The 25,497-nt window shown below is 32.8% G+C and overlaps 1 protein-coding gene and 1 non-coding gene across 2 annotated transcripts in view; both read right to left on the bottom strand.

Moving 5' to 3' along the window:
* The window catches only part of Gyc32E (Guanylyl cyclase at 32E), a 345,132-nt gene that overhangs the window by 96,893 nt on the left and 222,742 nt on the right, over nucleotides 1–25,497 (bottom strand). The window contains exons 12-13 of the mRNA XM_089637598.1: nucleotides 950–1,102; nucleotides 124–279 (exon numbers count right to left, since the gene is read on the bottom strand). Coding sequence (XP_089493724.1) covers nucleotides 124–279; nucleotides 950–1,102 — 309 coding nt within the window. The remainder of the gene's footprint in view (nucleotides 1–123; nucleotides 280–949; nucleotides 1,103–25,497) is intronic.
* TRNAR-CCU (transfer RNA arginine (anticodon CCU)) lies at nucleotides 11,368–11,440 on the bottom strand. Its single transcript has one exon. It is a non-coding gene; the product is annotated as a tRNA-Arg (tRNA).

Here is a 25,497-nt window from a genome sequence, read left to right as displayed (position 1 = left end):
GTAAAATACAAGATTTTACCTTTACCATTTATTTCAAAGGTAGTTAATCAGAAAATCAAACTTTGACCTATAGGAACGAAAAACACTACATTTAAGGTTAAATTTAATTTCCTGGAAGCTTACCGGAAGTTCGTGCGTGCCGCCGGATCCATTGGCCCCGTACCGGAAGTAGCCCACGGGCTGCATGGACATCCTGAGAGACCCGTTCACCTGGAGGTCGTCCAACAACGCCACCACTGTGAAGTTGCCTTCAGCATCTCCGCTGGCGTCTATCAGAACCTGCAAAGTACAAGGTATTACGAATGGGTTTTTTCGTCAAAATTTTAAGTTAAAATTCAAGTCTTGTTTAAGTTCTGTTGTTATTTCATAATTAGTTTGTTGTTTTAACGTACTAAGATATTGACATAATTTCAACAGGACTTTCACAGAACTTGAATATTAACTTTGAAATTTGAATGAATTGTTCAAATTCTGTATAACAACCCGTCCTAACTCGTATCACTCTCCCCCGAATAACTCAATCTGCACTCGTTCCAGATTAGTAACGATGGATTAGAGATGATAAGTTAAATATTATTGTCACTACAATATTATCAAAATGCAAATTTTTTAATTTTTTACATTTTCGATAGAAAAACAATTATCTTATTTAAAGGATACGCAAATAAATGTATTACCATTATTATTGGAATAACTTTTCAAGATTGCATGCACCCATCAATGTAATATATCATTGAAGAAGAAGAAGATATTATTATTATATCATTGAAGAAATATTATCGTAAATACAAGAGATGAAAGAAAACCTAGTAGAGCAAGGTTGAGAAACCAGGTTATCCTGACATTACGTACACATGAAAAATACGATATTCTTTTTCGTTACGCGAACAATGATCCTGCGAGTGAGGTTGCATTCGACATGTATATGTGAACTGATCAAATTACTCACATCGTATCCTTGTATGGAGCGGTAGGACCTGGAGAGTATCCTTTGTAAAAGGGCTGTACCATTTCTAGGATCCTCTCCAGTCTGCAAGGCTTCAGTTAGCGCCCTTGCGTATATCATTACCGCGTCGTACAGATGTGCGGCTTCGATTGGCACCTGGAAAAAAGGAGAAATATAAATAATTATTAATTGAGGTTATTTGTTTACTTCGTTGATGTGGTTATGAAAAGGTGAAACATTAAAAAGTGTATAATATATTTAATGTGACATAAGTCGCCATCGTTAGAATTAACACTGGACATTGCGCATCTTCTGTTTAAGTTTCTTTAAATATTTGTGATTGAAATGACAAATTGGCGTTCCAATGAAAAGTTGGTTAAATTTCGATCGCGCTGGCCTCGCTTATTATGAATATTTTTAGATAAAACCTTTAGATTCACCTTAATTACTGTACGACACAACTTTTTGCATTCGGGGCGGTGGAAAATATTGCAATAAAAATTTCAATTACGTAAGTTTAACTTATTTGCCCATAACTTAATAATAAGAAAGAAAAATAAGTAATTTAATGGTTATTAAAATCAACGAAATTCCGAATAATTTGCATTATACTAGATAAATAAATTGAATACTTTGTTTATACCACTTTTAATCCATAATAACCTACATGTTTCAAAGCCAATGGCTTCTTCGTCAGGATTTTTTTATAATATTACTTTATTTGGATTTTATGTTAATCTTAGTATCAGCATTTGATTTTCATTTTTTTGTATTTAGTTTTGTTATTATCCATTTATTATGTTACACTTACATACACAAACTGCCAATTTACTCTGTAAAAGCCCGATGGGGCGTTAATGAATAATTAAAATTAACGAATTAAAAAAAAATAGCCATCTCTTAAATTTATTTTCACAATGATTCCTATATAATAAGTATAAACTTAAAAAAAGTTTATAAAAAGTTGTTCCTGAATATTCTTTTAGACTTTTACAAAAAGTCAATATGTATCCCAAATAAATAAAAATCGAATATGTTTAGCTGAGACACTATCTAGGTTGCAAAAGATTTCATTAGAACTTTGTGATCATTTAAAAACGAAGCTGACAAAAATATGGGATAAATTAGTTGAAAGATGATATTGTTAATTCTGAATTTGAAATATGAGATCGTCTAATATAACGTTTAATAAATAGGTCCCTGGTCGAGTGGTTAAGACGCTGTCTCTGTTAGACAACAGATCCTACATTCTATTCCTAGTTCTGGCCGTTATCTTTTTTAAAATTTTCTATGTCTTGTTCTGTTTCATGTTTCGTTTAGATTTATTAGTATTATCTTCTTTTTCAATGATATAACTTTATATTTTTTAATGTGAAACCGCACAAGAGCCCCAGCTGCTCCCAACAGTCTGGAGCCAGTGAGACTATGGCATTCCAATTGGGGTATGTTGTGAGGCTGAAGGTATTGGGAAGGGGATTGAGAATGAAAAGGGATGGGGGAGGAGTTCCTGGCTATTCGGATCTGGTCACAAAATACGGCTAAAACCATTTCAAGCAACGTTACAATTCTTAATGTTATTCTTACATCTGGGCGATACTGAATGAATCTTCCACTCTAATAAATAAAACAAAATAATTTAAAAACAAATCTTGCAGGAATTGAAATCGCGATCTCTGGCTTGCTGGTATAAAAATGGTATGATTTGAGATTTTCACCGCTCGAAATGATTTCTTTTTGGGGTATTATGCCATGTCGCGCTACCTCCTTCTTTAGTCAACGTTTCAGTGTAATGTTGTCCGAAACGTTGTCTAAAGAAGGGGGTAGCCAAGCATGGCTTAATACCCCAAAAATAAATCGTCATAATATTATATAAAAATATTATATAAAGTGCAAAACCTTGACTTTCTTCAGAAACAAAAATCCTGTTTTATTCGAATATTCCATCAATAACATAGCTTTAGAAAGAGTCACGGAAATGAGAGATCTTGGAATTATTTTGGACGAAAAACTAAGTTTCACCAATCATATCCATCAAATTATGAACAAAGGTATGAAAACACTAGGCTTCGTATTAAGAACAACTAAAAACTTTAATTCTTTACAAGCCATTAAACTATTATACTTATCTCTAGAAAGAAGTCTAATTGAATATAACTCAGTAGTTTGGTCTCCATCTTATAAAATTCACATTAACAACATTGAGCGAATACAAAAAAAATTTCTACGTTTTATAAATTTTAAATTAAATATCCCTGTCGAAGACTTAAAATACAATTTCTTATTAAATACTCTAAAAATACATACATTAGAAGATAGACGTAAAATAAACGATTTAACGTTCTTATTCAAAATACTTAACTCTAAATTCGACTGTTGTGAACTCCTGCAACTTATAAACATACATACACCCACAGTAACAACACGACAAAATAGAATATTCTACAGCAGCACACTCAGCGCCCTTGAGGTGATTTTTCACAAAAACGGCGCTCTACAAATTATCCAATTATTATTATTATAAGCGTAACTACATTGCCCACTCTCCGATACAACGACTTCACACCGTGGGAAATCATTACTTGGGTGATGTTGACATATTCAATACCAACTTGGCAAGCTTTGTGGATCATTTAAAACATTTATTTCAACAATACTCCTAAACACATCACGTAAACCAACAAATAGTGTAATTTTCTGTTTTTGTTTCTTGTGTTTGTATGACTTGTTGCATAGCTTTTATCAAATGTAATTTTATTCTTATTTTTTATGTTTCAAAGTATTTGTCAAATTAAAATTATACTACCAACCATGTAAAAACCCTCTGGGCGTTAAATAATAAAAAACAAAAAAAAAAATATAGTTTTTCATAGAAGTGAAGGAAGTAAGCCGAGAAAGATTTCAAAAATATTTTATACCCGCTTTGTAAACAGGGGTATGATTATTTCAAGAAATTAATAGAATTTCTTTGTTGCTTTTAATTTTTTAAAGCTTTTCTTTGCAAAATCTTTCAGCACAAAGTTCTTTCACGCTGACTTACAACAGGGAAGAATTTAATCAAGTACCTTAAGGTTCCAGGTATGTCAAAGCGTATAACGTTAAATACTCAACTAAATCTTTAAGTTTCATATCTTGTATAGTTTGTTATTGAAATATTATTATAGGTAATAATTAAGCTAATTCATTCAATTTATAGATTCAGTAATTTAATTATGTTCATGACATCTCCAAGGTTGTGTAATCTTGCATACATTAATTACATATTTGATTTCAAAATTTAAGTAAAGATTTATGATTAGAAAACTCCAACTACAATTTTTTTTTTAATCATACAGTGAGGAGGACTAGGAAACACAATTTACCATATATATTATATCATAAATTGCACCGTTTACGTGAGGAAATAACATTAAGCGTGCTTTACAATTTACATATAAATAATAATAATTGGATGACTTGTATAGCGCTGTGATTTAGGACATAATTATAAACACATATTCGGAGGCCAAATTTAATGACGCCCTCCGTGGCCGAGGGGTAACGCTCTCGACTAGCAAACTTGAGGTCATGGGTTCAAATCCGGGCGTGCGCAAGTAAAAAAATATTTAATTAATTTGTGTTATTTTACAAATTATTTATTTAAAATAATACATAATTTATTTGCGGCACGTTCCAGAGTGCAAAATAAATCATAGTATTGCCCTGGTATATGAGCATCAATAAGAATTAAAACGTTGCTTGAAATGGCTTTGGCCGTGTTTAGTGACCAGATCTTATTAGCCAGGAACTTATCTTCCCCACCTTTTTCTTCTTCAGCTCCTTCCCCTCCCCAGTACCTTCAGCCTCACAACATACTCCAATTGGTGATCCATAGTCTCACTGGCTCCAGATGGTTGGGAGCAGTTGGGACTCTTGAGCGGTATCACATTTAAAAAAAATCTTTATATAACCACTAAAACTTAAAACAAATAATTTATTAGTAGTAGTTAACAATTAATATTAATAACTAGTGACGACTAGGTAGTAACTATTTACTGGATTTATAACTTGTGACTAGTAGCTAGTAACTTACAACTACGACTTATAAAGTCGTGTCTAATTTTTTGAGAGTGTAATTAATATTTCCTCTGTTCTATAGTTGCGTTGACATTTCGTGATAGGCTTGGAAAATTTCTTAGTTTTCCTTGTGCTTCAGAAAACTAAGTTTCGCCTTATAACAAAAGAAATAAAATAAAAGTTTAGAAGAAATTAAAAAAAATGTTGGCACAAACGCCTGTTTATCATTAAACATATAAATTTCAGTTGCCTGCGCGTGACGTGATTATTCCCGCGAGAAATCTGGTTCAATGAACTTAAATTTGGTTTTGAATTTAAGAGACCTTTCCAAAATTGGAACTGTTTGTGTGTAGAATAATTTAGATAAGCGATAAAGTATGCACATCTTACACTTATGATATAATATTTAAACGAAAAATTATGTCAATTGTATTTTCCAAAATTGAAATAACGATATCCCATGGTTTTCACGTGTGTACCGCTAGTACTAATCAATATGACCGTATCGCTCTAGAATTTAGAAAATTTTAAATTTAAAAAGTAAAACAATGTTTTTTAAATTAACCCCACACAGGAGGCTTTAAGGAAAATAATTTCCCTCAGGGCATATGTCATCTTTGGGGATGCTGTGAAGAAGTATTTTTTTAAGTAAATCAAGGAGAAGCAGTTCTGGGAAGTAAAGGTATGACGGGTGGGTAGGAATCTAGGGATCAGTGTATCCAGGAGTGACGGACTTGTGAATATATTCCACTCGCTGCGGCGCAAGGTGACCAGTTGAAGAGGTCAAAGCGTCTGCTGTGTGGAGGGTCATTTTGTGGAGAGGAACGAGTGAAAATGGGTCTTGAAGAGTCCCATGTTGTAGGAGGGAGGAAACACAGAGGCCGGCAGCTCGTTCCACAGCCGAGCTGTTGAACTTAAGAACGAATCGTAGAAGCGACCCGTTCTCATGTGACAAATGTCAACCGTGTACAAATGTTGGGCGCGCGTTTGGCGTGTATCCCGACTACGCACCGGTGTCGAAGGGATCAATGACGCTAGTTCCTCAGAGCATCTTCCATTGTAATACTGATAGAACAAGGACAGCATACCTACCTGACGCCTGTGCTCTAAAGATTGCAGTCCGTTTGTTAAGATTGGGGAATTTATCAAACGGACCGCCCGTTTCTGCACAGAGTCAAGGGTTTTTTTCAGGTATTTTGGGGCTCCGGACCAGAGATGGCTGCCAAATTCGACAGTAGGGCGCACTTGCGATTTTTACAGGGTCAGCAGTTGTGTACTATTAAAGTATCTGCGGGCCCTGTACAGTACGCCCAGCTTCTGAGAGGCCAACTTTACTCTGGATTCGATGGAGCCCCCGTACCTGAGCTGGTCACTTATAGTTATACCAAGCATATCAATGGAAGGCCTGTTCGGAAGATTGCTTCCGCTGAAGGAGACTAGATTATCATTTGGATCCCTTTTAGACGTAATCAGACAGGATTGGGTCTTTGAAACATTAAATTCGACGAGATTATTTTTACCCCAGGAGGAAAAACTCTCGAGATAACCGTCCATTCTCTGCTTCAAAGCCCTCCGAGCCGTTTGTAGTTTGTGTTTGTGCTACTATATCATCTAACGTAGCGATCCACTTGGGGTGACTAATGGTAGAGATGATGGTTATCCAACAAATAGTTCCCGGGGCAGCGGTACCCAAACCCGCATCCCAAATTGAAAATGACTTCTTCGGATGAAATGTTTAATTTTTTCGTACTTGAACACACATCATCATAAATGCGTTGCGATTCGTTGGTAAAACTCATTTTAAAAAATTTAAGTTCATGGTACAGAACTGAGCAAAAACGTAGGAATGTCAAGAACAAACGTAAGTATATACTTGTAAAAGAGAACCGTAAATATATAAGAATTTATTACCACTTTGGCAAAGAAACAACAAGTATATTTCTTTCCAGAAGTCTTACAAAATTCTTCTATTTTTCTTAACCAGTTAAGGTATAGAAAGGCACATAAAAGCGAATGTAAAAGATTACCCAATAATATAATAGCAGTTTTAAAAAAATGTAATTTTTGTCAACTATTTCAATTAATAATTGAAATAGTTGACAATAATTTAAAATATAATTACTGTCAACTATTTCAATTATTACAATTTATTATAAAGCCAAAATATTAATTATAAAAATAATTAAAAAATTGTTTCTCTGTTTGAGTAGTCTCTTTGGTTAAGAATGAATTAAAATAAATTAAATATTGAAGACAATATTAGTGATTTCTAAACGAAAATCTGAAACAATTTTATTTTTTTAAATTTTCAATTTTTAAATAAATAAAATAAATTAGTTAAACCTCAAATTGAAATATTTAATCATCGAACACGATTTTAAAATAAATTAGTAAAACCTCAAAATGGAAATATTTAATCATCAAACACAATTTAAAAATAAATTTGTAAAACCTCAAATTGTAATATTTAATCATCGAACACAATTTTAAAATAAATTTGTAAAACCTCAAATTGTAATATTTAATCATCGAACACAATTTAAACGACATGAGACGGGAAACAGAAAAATGATTATATATTAATTGAACCCAGGATTTCATCCTTGCCAGGGCTTACCTTTACCGCTGTGCTAATTCGACCCTATCCCATTCGACCATATTTCACTGTACTTCGACCAAGAGCTCCCAACATTATTTTCATTTTCTTAAGGCATATTTTTTTTGACTGCTATCTTTATGATTTTGTCTCAATAGTGTCTTGAATAAACATATCTATTTTTATCTCAACGTACGTAGAAAAATGAGTAATTCTGATTTATTGAAAATCTCTAAAAATTATTAGTCATCCTGTTAAAAACGGGACTGCATGCCGCTTCCTCAGAAAATGTTTATAAATTCGTTATAATATCGTATAAACATGTATTCATTCACTTGCGTTGGTCTTAATAATATAAAAAATTAGCAATCTTTTTATCAAGAAATTTCTCCGTGAGTGCAGCATCTATATCAGACTTTTTTAAGTCTAGGGTGAATATTTTGCTCAGTGTCAGAACAAAGCCCAGGCAAGGTTCTGGGTTCGATTGCTTGATGCGACCGAATTTTTTCTAATTTATGTTTCACATCTTTCGTGGGAGAGTAGGTAATATTGTGTTCAATGATGAAATTAAATAAATGAGTAACGTTCTCAAATAACAACAATATTTAATATTGTAAAGGAAAAACATATCACACATATTCGTCTTCCTGGATGTAAATAAAGTATTCCGACAATCTAATTAACTTCCCTTCCAAGCAAGGGAAAAGCCCTTAATTGTAGATCTCAGACAATTTTGGTCGACCTAAGTACAGGTCCCCTGTGACCTAGTTCGGTGAACACCATATTAAAAGCGCACAACATAAAACGTAATAAAATATTGTGTAGGTAGGTACTCGTAAACATTTTTTACAGAATGCTTGGCATCTGACTGAAGTGGTTGATTTAATACTAGTAAAATCATCACTGTTTCTCTTTTCAATCAAATATAGGTGACACTTAAATTGGTGAGCGTGTTTTCGCAGTATCGGGACCTAAAGCCTTGAATGTGCTGTCACGTGAATTAATTCAGAGCTTAACTAAACTCACCCTTTTAGACAGTCATCTCCATAAAGTTCTTTCACCTTTCATCTCCATAGTCCGTGACATTAACAACTAAACGTGTAAAACATGTACACAATAGAGGTGAGGCGTATTTATCGTACCCAGTAAAAGTACCGGGTATTTCCATGCGATACTTTGTACTTGTGACAGATCTCTAAAATACCTGGTTCCAAAATACTCATGAGTATTTTATACCGGGACTAAATATTTTTAATAGGTACTTTTACCAGGTATTTTTGGTAGGTATTTTTGACAAGTATTTTTAATAGGTATTTTTGATGGGTATTTTTAGTAGGTATTTTTGATGGGTATTTTCAGTAGGTATTTTTGATAGGTATTTTCGAAGGGTATTTTTGATGGGTATTTTTGATGGGTATTTTCTCGATGGGTAGCACTTGTGACTGGCATTTGACCTGATATTTAGCGACGGGAAAAATGTGGGAAATTTTTTCGAAATGGAATTCCGTAGCTACCCTCCCCCCATGGAATTTGAAAAATTATTGCGGGGAAACACAAATAATGATTTTGCCTGTGCGGAATTTTTTTCAGCGAAGTTCTGTAACAACCCCCACTCCCCAAGGATTTCAAAATTTTGCGGGGAGTACTTATTTTGAAATTTTTTTGTGGGGAATAATGTTTTTCAGAAATTCTGTAACAACCCCCCCCCACGGATTTCGAATAATAAAACGGGGAATCAAGCTCCCGTAGAATAGTTGTGGGGAATATGTGGGCAGAATTTATGCGAGTTCATTAGAATTACTTATTCTGAATCAATACTTTTGAGTATTTTGCCACCGGTATTTTTACCAGGTATTTTTTTGAACCTGTACTCATTGTACCCAGTAACGAAAAGTACTCATAGGACCCACCTCTAGTACACAAGTAAGAATTTTTTATTTTTGGAATAACTTATTGAGTAAACCTCAAATTTTAAGATTTAATTATTGAAGAAAATTTGAAACAGAAAAAGATACGGTCACATCTAGGACTTAAATCCAGAACCCTTGCCTTGCCGGGGTACCATGCCATTCATGTCCTAGATATGACCGTATCTTTTCTGTTCCAAATTTACCTTTCTTATTTTATTTGTCTTCAATAATTAACTAACAACTTGTAAGGTTATTTCATGAATATTTTCCAGTTGCAAAGAGTCCTAAATTCGCCAGTCTTTTAAAAGTAATATCAACTCGACTTTTTCCACTAATCTTCGAATAAGTGTAATAATGTTAATAGCAATGAAGCGTAAAATACAAAAAAGTTAAATCAATGTCCTTTCTACATTGTCCTCAGCGTGCAAAGTCGTAAAATTTTTCATAAAAGTGTGTCTATGTAAAGTGACCAGATAGGTAAGTATATTTTTTTAATATCTGTTTGTAAATATTCAAATTAGAAAGAGCCTAGGAGCCTAGGAGCCTAGGGTAATAAATTGCAGAGCGCCCTTGAGGTGATTTTTCACAAAGACTGCTCTAAATAAATTATCCATTTTTATTATTATCATATTACTAAAAAAAAATTTAGTTTTTGTAACAAATCGTTTTTTGAAATTGGCAGAAACAGCAGGTTGAGTCTGCGTAACTATAATGAAGATTGCCAATTAGTTATAAGTGTGGATTCATTTATTTAATTCATGATGCAACTTCACTTAATGCGTATAACTCGTAGAATTACGGGTTTTTTTGATGATCACGAGATGACGCTTTATACGAAAAGAGGTATAGGACAAACAATTATCAATTAAATGAAATTGAGTTTTTAGTCTGAACGGTAAACCGTTTCGAAAATACTGTCTTTGAAAGCCGAAAAGATTTAATTTATTTATTACTATCTGAAGTGTACCAGGCGTTGCTCAAGGACTTATAAATGGTTTGAAGTAAAGTTTTGAGGTTTTGAAGCCTTTTTAAGATATAGTATTCCATAGTATATTATTTTGATGTGTCTCATGAGGTTTAGCCAGCTTTATCGAAATATTTTTTTACGACTTATTACAAAATATCAATTTTTCTCTACTTTAAATAAATATAATATGCATTTACTGTATATGTAAAACTTAAAAAAAAAATCTCTAAATGATAGTGAAAATTCTTTCGGAATCCATTTCGTATGTAGCAGTTCAATTATGACTTGCCACTAATTTTCAAACAACTGACAAGACCTCTCAGTTATCTATGTGACATATGCTCTATGTCCCCTTCTAGAAGAGAGCTCCAGACAGAATTTCGAGAAGCGGCGACGGTTAGTACCAATCGGGCAGCCAGCTGGGGCCGACGCGACTTGAGGGAAGATACGAGCGAGCGCTCCAGCCGACAGACTTCCGGGCGAAGCGATGACGCAATCAGCTAGTAAAATTAATTCACTGGTCATCGGTTTGCACCGCTTCTAAATTTGTGTTGTTTGTTGCCCTTCTCACGTTTAACAGGTTAAATATTTTATGTAATCACACAATGTCACACTCAATCTTTTGCTACCAATTATAAATTCCATCCGTGCGCCCAATACTTCATATTGACGCTCACCCCTGAGATGTAAGCTAATTTTGTTGTAATTAGAGATCTCTTGCTCTATGCGGTGTTGAAATAAATTTAATATTGAAATTCTTATCTCTTTTATTTCATAATCGTACCAATTCCCGATGTTGGTTTTCCATACCTGTTACAATGGCCCAAACGTGGCTTAAATAATATATTTTAACTGTTACAATTGTGGCCCAGCGCGGTTATAGTTGTCACAATGGCGCCCAACTTGGGGCGCGAACCCACGACCCTGAGATTAGGAGTCTCATGCTCTACCGACTGAACTAGCCGGGTTTAGAAGAACTAAGCGCACAAACACAGACGCGGAAAGTGACTTTATTTAATACTATTTACGCTTAATGCCCTCAAGGCGAAGCTTAATGCCAAATCAATATTTTGATTAATCTTTATAACGAATTGGTGTACATTACGAAAACCAAAAAATATGCTTTAGTTAAATTGAAGGTATTTCTATCGCTTCGCTGGAGTAGAATACAAATAAAAAAATAAATTACTCAATAAAAAAATATAAATGCAAACTACTACAAAAAATATTTTTTCAATAGAAATTTATGAACGCGTAAAGGAAACAACTTAAAAAAAATACAGTATTATAGCTAAAATTATCTGTGACAGTTTCACTTGATTAACTTTTTTGTTTTCTTATAAAATTATTTACAAAATGAATAAAAACCAGTTTTGTGCTTGAAATCGATCGTTTCTAGTCTCGGTTTGTCAAGCGATTTTAATGCCTATTACCTACGATATAAGGTATACCAAAAATATACACATTTTTGGCTTGTAGCTTCCTCTTAAGGTGATGGGTTATAAAACGGAGCTATATGCGGCGTATTATTTTATTGTATTTATTAAATTTATATAACATTTTACGTATATAAACTTATATGAACATGTTTACATTTCACTGTTCGTAATATTATATTTTTACCGCATAACAGTTTTATTCGAATAGGTAAAATTTTTCAGACTTTCAGGCATATCATCATTCATTTAAGTCTACTTAACATTAAGCAATTCTGTCATTCTGTTTTTCTCATATGCTGAAATCTAATTTTATTTACATTTCTTGTTTAATAATTATGTACATTTTTATTAAAAAAACAATTTCATCTATGCCAAGTATTTCGGCATTTTATTATTCATGATTTTGTGTTTAAAGATTACTACATTATAAAGCAGTCTAGTTTTTTGTGTTAGAATCCAATTTAGGTCTCAATTGATTATTTTTTGTTTACTGAAGCATTTTGGCATTGCGTTGTTAAAGATTTTGTGTATAAAGATTAACATATTAAAAAAACGGTTTATTTTTTATTGGTATCCAGTTTGGCTCTTCCCTCATTTGATTAACTTTTGCATATTTGCCTTTTCTTAGTAAACATCTCATAGCTCAATTATGTTTAAAAAATTTATAGTTTGTCAAATAAAATGTCGTAGAGCAGTAGTAATCTAAATGTGGAGCAACAATAGTTTAAAAAATCATCTGTGTACATAATTCAAATTGTGGATCATTTTATACTACAGTTAAATGAACTATGGTCCGCCATCAATAGGATAAGGTCCTTTCACAACTGCTGTGTCCACACGATGTACAGGTGGGGTCTTAAAGAGCCTGCGATGTGTGAATGCGGTGCGGTACAGACCATCGAATAGGTGGTCAAAAGATTTCCGCTGCATTCATTCCCCGGCGGGATTAGTGAGATACACACTGGGATGTTCCCCTCTGACTCCGCACCAAAAGAAGAACAATCGTTAAAGAAAAATGCAAATTAAACTTTTAACGATTTGTATATTTATTTTTTTTAATATTTTTTAGTTCTTTTGTTGCTTTTTTTATCTATCGAAAAATGAAAGTTGAATATAATAATGGAAAGCTACAATGTAACTGCATTATATTAATCATAATAACTAATGTTATATTCATGTAATTATAGTGTTTTTTATTTATTTTAGACTGTGATAGAGTTCAGAACAGAGTTCCAGTGCAATAATACACTAACCCCTCAAAATGTGGGTGTATTTATCCAAGTGTGAGCTTCAAAAATAACTCATCACGTCGAGAAGTAAATATGTTCACGTTAGGATTCGTGAAATGAAGTGTAAATGTAAATATTTTCAGTGACTTTCACCCCAACTACGTTTTACTTTTTGACCAGACGAATGAACCAATATATAAATAAAGCCACAGTACAACAACCCATCCGAATGTGATTTGTTTGCAGCGTCACGGTAAAGTCTGCCAAATCCAATATATTGCTTTTGGCGTTGAATTGTGATGAAAATAATCGAGAAAGCAATATAATGCAATTTCATTAATTCAGATGAATTCACAATCTTTATCGATTTAAAGTCAATTCATCGTAACTCAACTTTTTGGCACAAATTATTTATATACTAGACTCTTTAAAGAATTACCCAAATCAGGGCTGGCCCTGAGCCAAACGGCACCTGAAAAAAAACCTCGTAAAAACTTCAAGTTTTTACTTTCGCGGTGGGAAAGTGTACGCGGCGATGTTTGCGACGAATTTGTACATGATTAACCTGCGCTTATTCTTTAATTATAGTGCTTTAGGTCCATTTAATCCGGTCGTGTGAACAGTGAGACCTACGTAGAAAATAAAAATTGAGAAGTGAATTAATTTTTATAGGTTTTCTTTTTTACCGATGATTTCTATTGTATGACCAATTGTGTCAGAACGGTGTGGTCCAAGATATCTTTAGTAAAATCATGTTTGTTTTAAGGGTGCGAAGAGACATTTCTGTTACAGATTTTTTCCGTTCTTTTAATGTTCAGTTTACTTTTATGTGATGGGACGAAGTGTGTGGGGCTAAGAGTACGCAGTTGTATGTTTTTGCACACTTACCCTTTGATTAAAAAATGATTTTTAACTTTTACATATCTCATCTCATGTTAAATTCTTATAGTAATATATTTAGCGAGTAAGAAAGCATTCGAATACGTCATTTTGCACCCACACAGATTGAGAGCAGAGTGCGAATAGTTGCACTACGGTATGCGTATGCTTACCCCACATATAGGTGAAATGTACGCATTCGACTTTTTAATACAACTTTTTGATTTGTGTGACGACCGCGTGTTGTTTTTGTTTTTTTTTTGAGGTACCTTAATAATCAATCATATTAGTGAACACACATGGAATCAAATATTGAAAGCTTTTTAATTCAATTATTCTAAAGTAAAAATTGCGTACGCTTACCCCACGTGACTCTATATATTTATATTTAAAAAGATTTCTGTATCCCTTTTTCATAGAAGACTGCACTCTTGCAGCGGGTATAATAGAATGAAATACACTTAAGATCAGGAGTATTCCATAAATGCTTTGTTTCGTCAAAGATTACGAGTACTTTATTATAATAAGACAAATACAATGAATCTCTAGCAGGACGTACGTCAATATCAGAGGCTATGAGTTATTCTAACGTGGGGGTGCAACATAAAGTGAGCTGCCTACCTAGGAATTGGCTAGCCTTGGCTGCACTAAACCATTCGGTTACAACCGACGTGCTATCTCTGTCACAGATGGTGCAAGTGCCGTCATATAACACATTAACTGAATAATTACAACTTTGATTTACACACTCTACCGACATCTGGCAGGCGGTATCGAAACTACAACCAAATAACATCATTACATTTACATATTTCAAAGTTTGTTTAAAACCAAATTCTTACAGAGCTTCTTATTTTTCGTTCTCGTTAGTTAATTCTCAAAATATTAGTGGTTCATAGATAAACTAAGCCTGTCTTACAATGTTTCTGCCTGTCAATTTTCAAAAATTTGATCGATTCAATTTTAGAAGATACCCTTTTAAAAATTTTTACATTGCAATAATTGAAACAGTTATCCAAACAAACAACGCTTGATTAACTGACGCAGTAAAATAACAACAAAAAAAAATAAACCAAATATTAATTATCCGAGGAAAACACGACGAATGTGACAGAAACTATATTAAATAACATTATTAAAATGTAAATTAAATGTTTTAAAATGTGTGGGCAATGGTTTTTTGATAAGTAAAATTTTATTTTCAATCGCCTTTCATTTTCGACCGTGAATTTTTCTTGAATTAGTCAGGTGCCAATTCTATTCCCATGTTCCGGAATTGGGGCCGCCACAGGGTATTTATTAAACCCTGCTTTATTTTTTTTAGTCAAATTTTTATTTGCTCGTTCGTTATCTATATGATACTTATTATTTAGTTATTTTTTTCGATCTGGCAACTAATAATCTGTAAGAAGGATTAACGTGTCTTTTTTAAACAGATGTAAAGAACGAATGAATTATACGCTTTCCAAGAAAAGTTTTATTAAAACATCCTTTGTGCAAGGATCATCATGAACCTGATAAATACGTAGCAACGCTTAAAGAAAATCGGATAAAGTGAAGGGCCGAGGGTGGAGGATCATTTTATAAGCGGATTTATACCCACCGAAGGTACTCTTTAACTATACCATTCAATATTTGAAAGAAACCGTACTTTTAAACTTGATACTTTCCAAAGATCCCTTTCTCTAATTCCTTCTCCAAACTTCCCTCGGCCTAATAACACATCTCCGTTAGGGATGAAATAGTCCCTTTGGCTTCGAATAGTCGATGCTTTTGTACGATGTTCACAATCATTTAATATGAATCAAACATAATAATTTCGGTTGTCTGTGGAGATGGAGTTAAATTTTTCACGTTCAGCGATCTCAAAGTTGCTTCGAATTTAATTGTGACATTGAAAATTGGAACTGTTTGGGTAAATAATAATTTAGAATAATTAATCAGAAAATAATTTATTAAAAAAAATTATGTACTTGAAAAGCGATTTCTTTTTTTAAATATTTAATCATTTTTAAAGTTTACTAACGATGTTCATTCAAAAAGTTAATTTTATATTTATCAAAAAAAAATTATAAAAAAGCTTCACAAAACCTGCATTTCTAATATGGCGTGATTAAAAAAATATATTATTTGGTCGTTTCATTTATACTGCCTAGCTTAGTGACATTTCACGTGTACCTTACTCTAAAAACTTACCGTATAGATTTCATTATCTTTAATAATTTGTGAACAAACGCCTAAATGAGACGAGGAACAGAAATGAAATAAGACTCCTCTTCAAAAAAATAAAACCTAGAGTCAAAGGTCGTTGACCTACGGAGGTATGAAAATATTTGGCGAATAACCGGAAGATATAAAATTACTTGAAAACGTAAGCAAATTTAAACTTAAATTACGAAAATATGTGACATATAAAGTAAACAAAGCACTTTGTGGTATCATTTTTAATTAAATACACGGAGAAAACATACTGATATATAATATTGCTAATATATTAAAAAATTAGAACAATTATTTGTATTGCTGCACAAAACGGGACTACAGGCCTTAATCGAATGAATTGACAGGTTTCCTAACAAACTGTCGGTTAAACACTAATATGTTATTATAATGTCGGAACGTTTGTAAAAATGTAATATTGTTGCATTTCGGCATTATATTTATCAGGAAAAGCACAGCTGCATAAACACATGTTCCGATATATTCTGAATGGACTGATATTTTATTAGAAGAAGGATTGCAATCACATTTTAGAGATAGGATTTTAATAAATCAGATGCCCATTTTTCTTCATTTCTCAGTTAATTTTAACCACTGTTTGAAGCCCAAATATTTAAAATTAATAAATCACAATAATATTCCTGAAATGTTCAACGTATTACCTAAAGACATAAAAAAGAGACATCTATTTCGAAAGTAAAAACAATAGTCAGGTCTTTCTGCATCCGTAGAACATGAAAACAAATCTATTAATGTATAATATTATAGAATATGCATAACTACATACCTCAGGGAAACGTCGTTAAAAATAAAACTGAATTTTTATTTACAATACAAAACGCATGACACAAAATTTTAGTTGCCAGGAATAAACTTATTTTAATTTATGCCGCAGCACGTAACAAGTAAAACTTTGAACTTAATAATAGAAACAAAACTTACTGATATTATAACTAGAGTATGAAGAAAATAGATTTTTTACAATCAAACTGGCTACTCCTCAGTTTTGCAAGAAGTGTGTATAAACCAATTGAAAATAAAACATACATTATCTTCACTTTGATTTTGGTTCAAGATTTTTTGTTTATAATAGCCTGCGATAAGCGAGCCGTCTGAGTCTGAGACAGATGTATGAAATCGTTGGACCACGACACAATAGAAGAAATTGTAATTTTTTGGATTTTTGTTGGATTTTTATTTTATTTGGGTATTAGAGCCAGGAAGAGGCACAATAGTCTAGGATAAGAAGTCAGCTAGAGCAGATGCTAATAAACTAGAAGACGAACCTAAAAGGGTCAAGAAGATGCAAGTGGCATGAATAGCTAAGAAGTGACTAGAAATCACTAAAATAGACTAGGAGAGATGAGGTAATTTTGCAAAAAGATGGCGCTGTGTAAATCATCCAAGTATTATTATTATTAATAGAGACTATAATGATGCACTCGCCCAAAGTCACAGCGGTCTGCCAAGGTCTGTTATTTATTTTAGGATATTGTGTCAGCGCTTTATTAGCAGCAGACACATACCTGGATGGATGACGAACCTCGTGGTTGCACTATTGGTGGACGCGGTGAACTCTCTCGCTGCAGTAGCTGGTCCATTTTCTTCACCACCTAGGATTCTTGCTGCAGAGTCTCCATATTCTATCTACGTGTCACCTGTTCCTGTTCTTCATTTTACTTAACTTAACTTCACTTTATTTTTGTAATATTTATATTTTTTGTAATACTTGCATCAACTGTATAGCGCCCCTGAGTTGATATCTCACAAAAGCGGCGCTCTACAAATTGTCCAGTAAATTTATTAATCAATACAGTGATCCTTCTTATTACTAACTATATTCAGTAAAACTATTATCAACTTATTGCATCCACCGGTTCATTGATCATTGATACAAAACTAATAGTACAACGCATTTGATTAATGAACGTCGTGCTGAAATAGAATGTACATGTTTTATTATTCATTTATATTTTGTACAGGCAGAAAATAAACAGGACCATAATTAACCGAGAGGTCACTTGAGATTAACACTGTTTATTAGAGAAATTTAGATACAGTTCGCAAGTAGAGAACACAATAGGAACACATGTAATTGGAAATTCCATCATTTACTCTGATATTTATTTTAATAAAACGTATTTGTGTTCTTTAATGAGTGTGCTTAAGAGAGGAAAAGCAATTTATTATTCTAAATGTGATACGTCTCTCGGCATGAGACAGATTTCCAATAATGTAAATACAATAAAGAAAGTGTGATTAGGATGTATTATACGCAATACAAGAATGCTGCCCTCAGGCGGCTATATTTAATTTAAGGTTATGAGAGCCTGAAAAGGTAATTTTTTAGTTTGTCAGTACCGGAAGATGATCTCAATTAGCAAATGGCGTCTTATATCGTCACGATGCAAGTAAACAGAAACAAAATACTTCTCAAAAAAGTGAAATTTTATTTTTATAGGTAATAAGTGATTACTTTTGGGCCACTTTGAAGAAAGAAAATATTTGGAATGTATTATCCACTGAATATTTCTGTTTGATTTATTAATACATTTTAAAATTTAATTAATTGGAATAAATTATTGAAGCTTATGCATTTAATCATTGAAGACATCTAAAGACGGATTGTTTCAGGGAATTTGAACAATTCTTATAATTACAAAGTTATTTACAAGTTCCGAGAAAGTTTTTTTAAAGTTATGTTAATATTTAAGTTTTGTCAAGTAATTGGCTATAATGATATAATTACAGAACTTAAATAGGACATTCACGGAACTTAAAAATGAACGTTGAAATTTAACGAATTTTTCAAATTCTATGAATTTACCTATTTTACCCATCCTAAGAAAGAGATCTGGATTCGATTCTCAGTTGCGACCGGCACCTTTTTATTTTATGTGTCTTTTTCTGTTTCATATTTCATTGAGATTTTTTAACATTATTTTCTTCATTCGAACCACTTGGAGCGCTATGGCAGAGTTGTGGGTTTTTCAATGAATGGTTCCCGGGGCGGCGGTTAATTAAACATTATTGTAATCGAATTTAAGGTTGCTCATTTCTTAAGTAAGCAATACATATTTTTAAACTACCAACCCCGCGATCATTAGTTAGTGCTGCATAAACCTTAAAGGAAAGGCTTTTACTTAACGTGGGCTGTTTATGTCTGGGGGTGGAAATTTAAGAGTATCTAGTCTCTTGAACCAAACGACTTATAATTTTAAGTGAACATTCCACTCCTAGCGAAATGTCCAATTATGATTAGTGTGACTTAATTGTCCGACCTGTGCGCCATAATAGAAGCACTTATTTTTATTGCGTTGCTCTTGTTAAATACACTTCAAGAGAGCTTTCCAGCACCAGATAAACAACTATAACCTTAAATATACTTGGAAAGGTGTAGGCGTAGGTATTTCTAACTGAAATAGTTATTAAATGTCAGTTATAATCAATGGAACTTGTTTAATGTTCAAATTTTCCAGACAATTAATTTCAAAGGGGACTTAAATAGTCTGATTGCAGAGCAAGAAAAAAAGTCAGGAAAGTTTCTTTAGCATAACCCTTTTAGACCCGCGCTATATTAATATTTTTTTCTTAAATTTTTTATTGTAATAATAATATATAAATAACGGTCAAAATACGTTTCTTTTAAATTAATCATTTTTTTAGGAAGAGCAATAGCCACAATTGTGAGTACCTACTCAGTCTCAACAGTGCCAACATAAGGTATCGGCAGAAAAATAATTCATAGGTAAGTTAATCAAAACCAATGATAATTTGCGATGAAATTTCAAGAAACAGTTGACATCTTTTGATACACATACGTAGACATCACATTTGGTGGGAGATCGCTTTGAATATCTCTCTAGACATATAATACACAATTTACCTAAGTAATAATATTTTTCAAGTAGCAAGATATGCTCACAATCGATCAAATCCGGTCTCAAACTTATAAAAGCATTTGCAGCATCCCAAATTAAATATTAAACTTACCTCACAATTGCGAGTTCAGTGACCGAAAAGGATAAAAATAAAAATGATAATTTATTTATTCATGCTTACGTTATATGCAAGAATATTAGTATTTAGACTAGATATATTATGATTACATTTTAATAAAACTAGCAGAAATTAAACGTAGATATTAAAAATTTAACCTTTTTATATCTAGCAGGCAATTAAATCATCAATACTGAAAAGAGGACGGAGTAAGGGTTGATTTTTCACAAAAACCGCTGTGTAAATTATCCAATTATAATTATAAATTTGGAGCAGAGACACCTTTTGATTATTCGTTGCAGACATTATTTTTAAAGACGCACCCACGTTACTCTATAAATAAATTTAAAACACCTACCCTACTATAATAATGATCGAAAATAGGATAATAGCCTTCGACGAAAGATGAAGTTATCCCGAACTGTTACTTTGGTACCTTGCATTGTTCCTTGTACGCTTTCCTATTTTGATTCTTACCTACAAAATTATCTTCCTCCACCTACCTACTTTATGCCAACTTTAATCAACCTTACTACATGTGTGAAAGTCTGCAGGTAAAATTCTTAAGTCATTCTGTCAACTCGAAACTGTGTTTGATACGGATCCACCCTGTTCCATAAGCCATTATGAGCTCGCGAGTTTGTGGTGATAAAGAAAAGTGAACTGTAATGAATCTGCGCAATAAAGAAAAGAGAGAGAAGAATTAAAGGTGAGTCGGCATTCCAGATTTTCCACTTATTTCCGCTGTGCGATGGTTACCCCGTGTAACCCCCCAAGCGTTAAGAAAACCTAGAACAGTTTGCAATTACGTACCCTTTATCGTGGTGATCTGTAACAATAACATATAACTTAGCTATTTGTCCTTCAAGCAGTAACCATTATCCTTCATTTCTATCGCACACATTCCTGCCTCTATGTTCAATATCCCAGCTGATTAACGTGTTTCGCAACTATTACCAAATCCATCAAAATCTATTCTTCTATTAGATCCCTGCTCACGATATTCATCCTTTCTACACTGTCTTGGGTAATCATAGTATAGCGATGTTCGTCCATAAATAATACATCCATTAACAAAAAGCTTTTATCGTAATTTATAAATTACAAAGCTCTATCTAAATTTATTAGTAACAACGAAATCAGCGGGGCAAATACTCGAAGACTTTTTCGCAGTTAAAAACTTTTTACTTTTTTAATGAAACCGCGCAAGAGTCCCGACTACTCCCAACTATCTGGAGCCAGTGAGACTATGACTTAATTGAGGTATGTTGAAAGGCTGAAGGTAGTAGGGAGAGGAAGGAGATGGGGACGAGGAAGGTGGAGTAGTACGTGGCTATTCAGATCTGGTCACAAAAAACGGACAAAGCCATTTCAAGCAACATTTCAATTCTGAATGATGGACTTACGTACTTACCAGGGCGATACTGAAAGTATGTTCTACTCTGAAACGTGCCGCAATTATACTAAATATTATTTTAAATGAGATAATTGTTAAACAACACAAACTATTAAAACAAAATTTCTTGTACATGCCGGGATTTGAACCCGCGATCTCCAACTTGCTAATCAAGGGGCAATACCCCTCGCCCACGTTATTTTACCAAACATCCCTCGTATATTTTTGTAAGAAGATTGATTATTTATATTTTCAAGAAAAAATAGGCCAATAAACGGCTTTTGTAGATTTTATGTGATGTTGCTTTTATTATTGGAAAGCATTCTGTAGAATTAAGCCTGGAATTTTTCTTCAAATATAAAATATTTACCAAAAGAGAAATGGGGGATCCTGAAGATGAGTTTCAAAGAAATTTCACCAACAGTTTCTTCAAAGGATTCTTTAACAGTACATTGCCGCCTATTTTGCATGGAAACGTTTCAGGTAAGTCCTTGCAATAGGAGAATGCAAGAATTTTTTTCACATTGTAAAAATACGGCTTGAGTGAACCAGTGAACTGTAACAGATAATAATAAATCATTTAGTGCATGAAGTCTATAAATTAACGTAATTTTTTTTATAATTTAATAGTTCTGTGATCAGTTTATTTGTATCAATTTAACAATTTAGTACTTGATAGCAGTGTTTCGTGCTTAACATATTCCTATTTATTAAACAAACGGAAATATTTTGTAAAATTCCTCATAATTATTCCCTTTCTAAACCATCAAAGACAGAGTTAATAGAAGCTTTATTTTTTTTACGTATGAGCAAAAAAGCTGTAGAATCGTATTTAGTTTTACTTATTTTTTAGTTTTCCATATAAGGTAAATTGAAGAATATATTTCACATAAAATCCATTTAAGTGTATGAAAGAAAATTAGGGCGCACATCTCTAACCGCTCGGAGGCGCTAGTTTAGCATGTTACCATCAGAATGTATAGGAAATGTTAGAAGTTGGAGGTATTATTAACATTATAGGTTATTTTGCTCATTTAAAAAAATGGGTCATTAACTAACCTTACCTAACCTAACCAAACCAGTCAAGAAAAATACCCTAATCACAGTGTCGGTTGAAAATGAGTTACCGTTTGATGTAAAAAAACAGAGTTTGAGATATGTACCACTAATGCTGTTTCGGTAATACATGGAAAACCTTATAAATAAGTTCATTTTTTTAATGTGTCGACTTCCGTCGTATTCATTTCACAATATTCCTACAACATATCATTATCCTCACGGGGGAATACAAGGACATATTGTTCGGCTTACTCGATAATAAATTCAGCCGAAATAAAATACAGTAACAATCTCGAACATTTAAAGTGAAAATAAGGTACCTGCTTTACTTAATAAATTATTAATATTTTGCTCATGTCAGAAAAAACACTACTTCAAAAAACTAAATAGGTATATGTGTAATAAGGGATGTTGTGGTAGCGCCGTAATAACTTTTCTAAAAATCATTCTTCATTCCATTTGAGAAAAAATAAACTTCTACGTTTTGAGAAATACGTGGCTTTGAGATATGTAAATGATTGTTGCGATTGCTATTTTATTATATTAGGTACTACCGCAGACTAGTGAATAATCATGGGATAGTTTGAATGAGGTCGTCTCCAAATTTTTTATTTTGATGAAAATTATATAGAAGGAGTTAATTAAGTAAGTAAAATTAGTTTGTCGTTATCTCCGAAAATGACGATGTTATGAGCTTTTAAAGTGAGGTTGGGTTAAACGTGTCCAATGGTATCTCGTAATATCACACGATACACGATTAAGTACAATTCACAATTTGAATGGCAGTACCTCTACGTATGTATCGTGATGTCAAACGCTTTTCGACAGGACGCAAATATCAACATTTTGTCGGCTTATATCTTCAGTCCTTATCGCTATTTTACAAAAATTAAAAAATTTCTTTTCTCCGCATTCACTAAATAATATGTTACATTTGAAAAAAATATGGAATTTCAATTTATAAGACGATTTTTTGACAATAAATGGAAAATAAATAATTGACATTGAAGACAATATGAGCGATTCTCAAACGAAAATTTGAAACAGAAAATTCAGAAAAAAATACGGGCGCATCTGGGACTTGAACCCAGGACCTTCATCTTGTCGGAACTGGGTTCAAGTCCCAGATGCGGCCGTATTTTTTTTTCTGCTTTTTGTTTGGGAACCGCTAATATTGTCTTCAAAAATGAAATATTACAATGTAAGGTTTTAATAATTGATTTATTTCATAAAATAATAAAAAATAAATTATTTAAAAAATATCGTAATGGGTAGGTACCTACATTCTCGCTTCTCCAAACCTACACCGTGACAGTCAGCGGTACAACCAAAATTAGTATTTGATAATATTTTAAAGCTATTTAATCAGTCAGCAATAAAAATAACCTTCATATGTATATTTCCAGAAGAACGCAGAACTAAATTGTCAACAATAAATAAATTTATCATTATGTTTGTTATTATATGACAATCAGAGAAAACTTCCAGAAAATAAAGTTAATAGATACACGTAAATTCAACATCAATATAAACGTAAATATTTTCGAAATCCCCATTAAGGCGAATGGGTGGGTAAAATTAAAATGGTGTTTGGTACATTTCATAAAATAATAATCATTTACCTTCTCGTTGCTTTATCCAAGATCACAAAGCAACCAAAGGCAATTGGCTTCACATAAATCTTACAAAAAAATTAAATCCCTCATTCAGACGAAATTCTAGCAAATAATATTTTACTTTATTTATTGACACGAAATACTTTGCTTTCAATAGAAGAACGATTTAATCAATTCCACGAATCTGAAAGTACAAGACATCGTAATTCCACAGAATATTTAAAGTTATGTGACTATGTTATGTTATTTGACTGGTCAGTGGTTGAGTGGGCATAGCGCTTGGGTCTCACCCGAGCGTCGCGTGTTCGATTCCTCGGCTGGCTAAGTCCTCCATCACAACACAAGCAACATTTTCGGCTTTCTGTGGTGGTAGTAGGAGATTTTCAAACATTGTTGGGTTATTCGTAACCTGGGAATGTTTGTCTTTCTTTTAAAAAAAAAAAAAAATGTAAATTAAGCCATGTGTATTGTAATATTACCTACATCGTATTTTGAACACATTTCTAATATGTAAAGAATATATAGGCCAACATTAATCATTTCAGCATAGCAAAGTATTGTTGCGGCATTTTAAATCTTCTTAGCATAATATATAAATTGTATTATTATATTTTTTATGAAAAATTGAGTAAAGCACAACGCAGCGGTAATCGTTCATTGACCTTTTAATCGGTTTTCTGTCCCAGGAAGCACAAAGCTGTGTACAAATCTTAGGAGAGCAACGGTAGGCTTGATTTAATTTTTGTAGGAACAAATCGTTTTTTCTAAATTTAAAATACATTTATTATACAAGTATACAAGCGTACAAAGGATATAGCTTATGGGAGTTCCATGATAACTCAACACAGTGACAATTCAACACACTTTTAAAAAGTGATATAAAACACTAGCAATGATTCATGTTAAGTATTCGTTTAAGGTGAAGATTTAAATTGGAGCATATCGTACATTTGTTTAATGTTACCTGGAAGGTTGTTATTTACTTTAATAGATAAATAGTAAGGTGCTCTTCAAAATATTCTTTGGTTTACTTATGTACTGGATACCCACGCTAGTGGCATTGACTGTAAATTTTGACTTCCTCTTTAAGGTACCGTAAGGTAAGGATTTTCAATGAAACATAACTTAACGAATGTCGTCGAACAACTGACTCATTGGGCCAGTCGTTTTTATATTTATTGGTCTAAA

This window comes from Hesperophylax consimilis, chromosome 12 (genome assembly GCF_061612785.1).
Source record: "Hesperophylax consimilis isolate HC1 chromosome 12, BYU_Hcon_1.0, whole genome shotgun sequence".
NCBI classification, from domain to species: Eukaryota; Metazoa; Arthropoda; class Insecta; order Trichoptera; family Limnephilidae; genus Hesperophylax; species Hesperophylax consimilis.
Note: the sequence above shows the minus strand (reverse complement) of the source record. Positions and strands in the feature narration are given on the sequence as shown.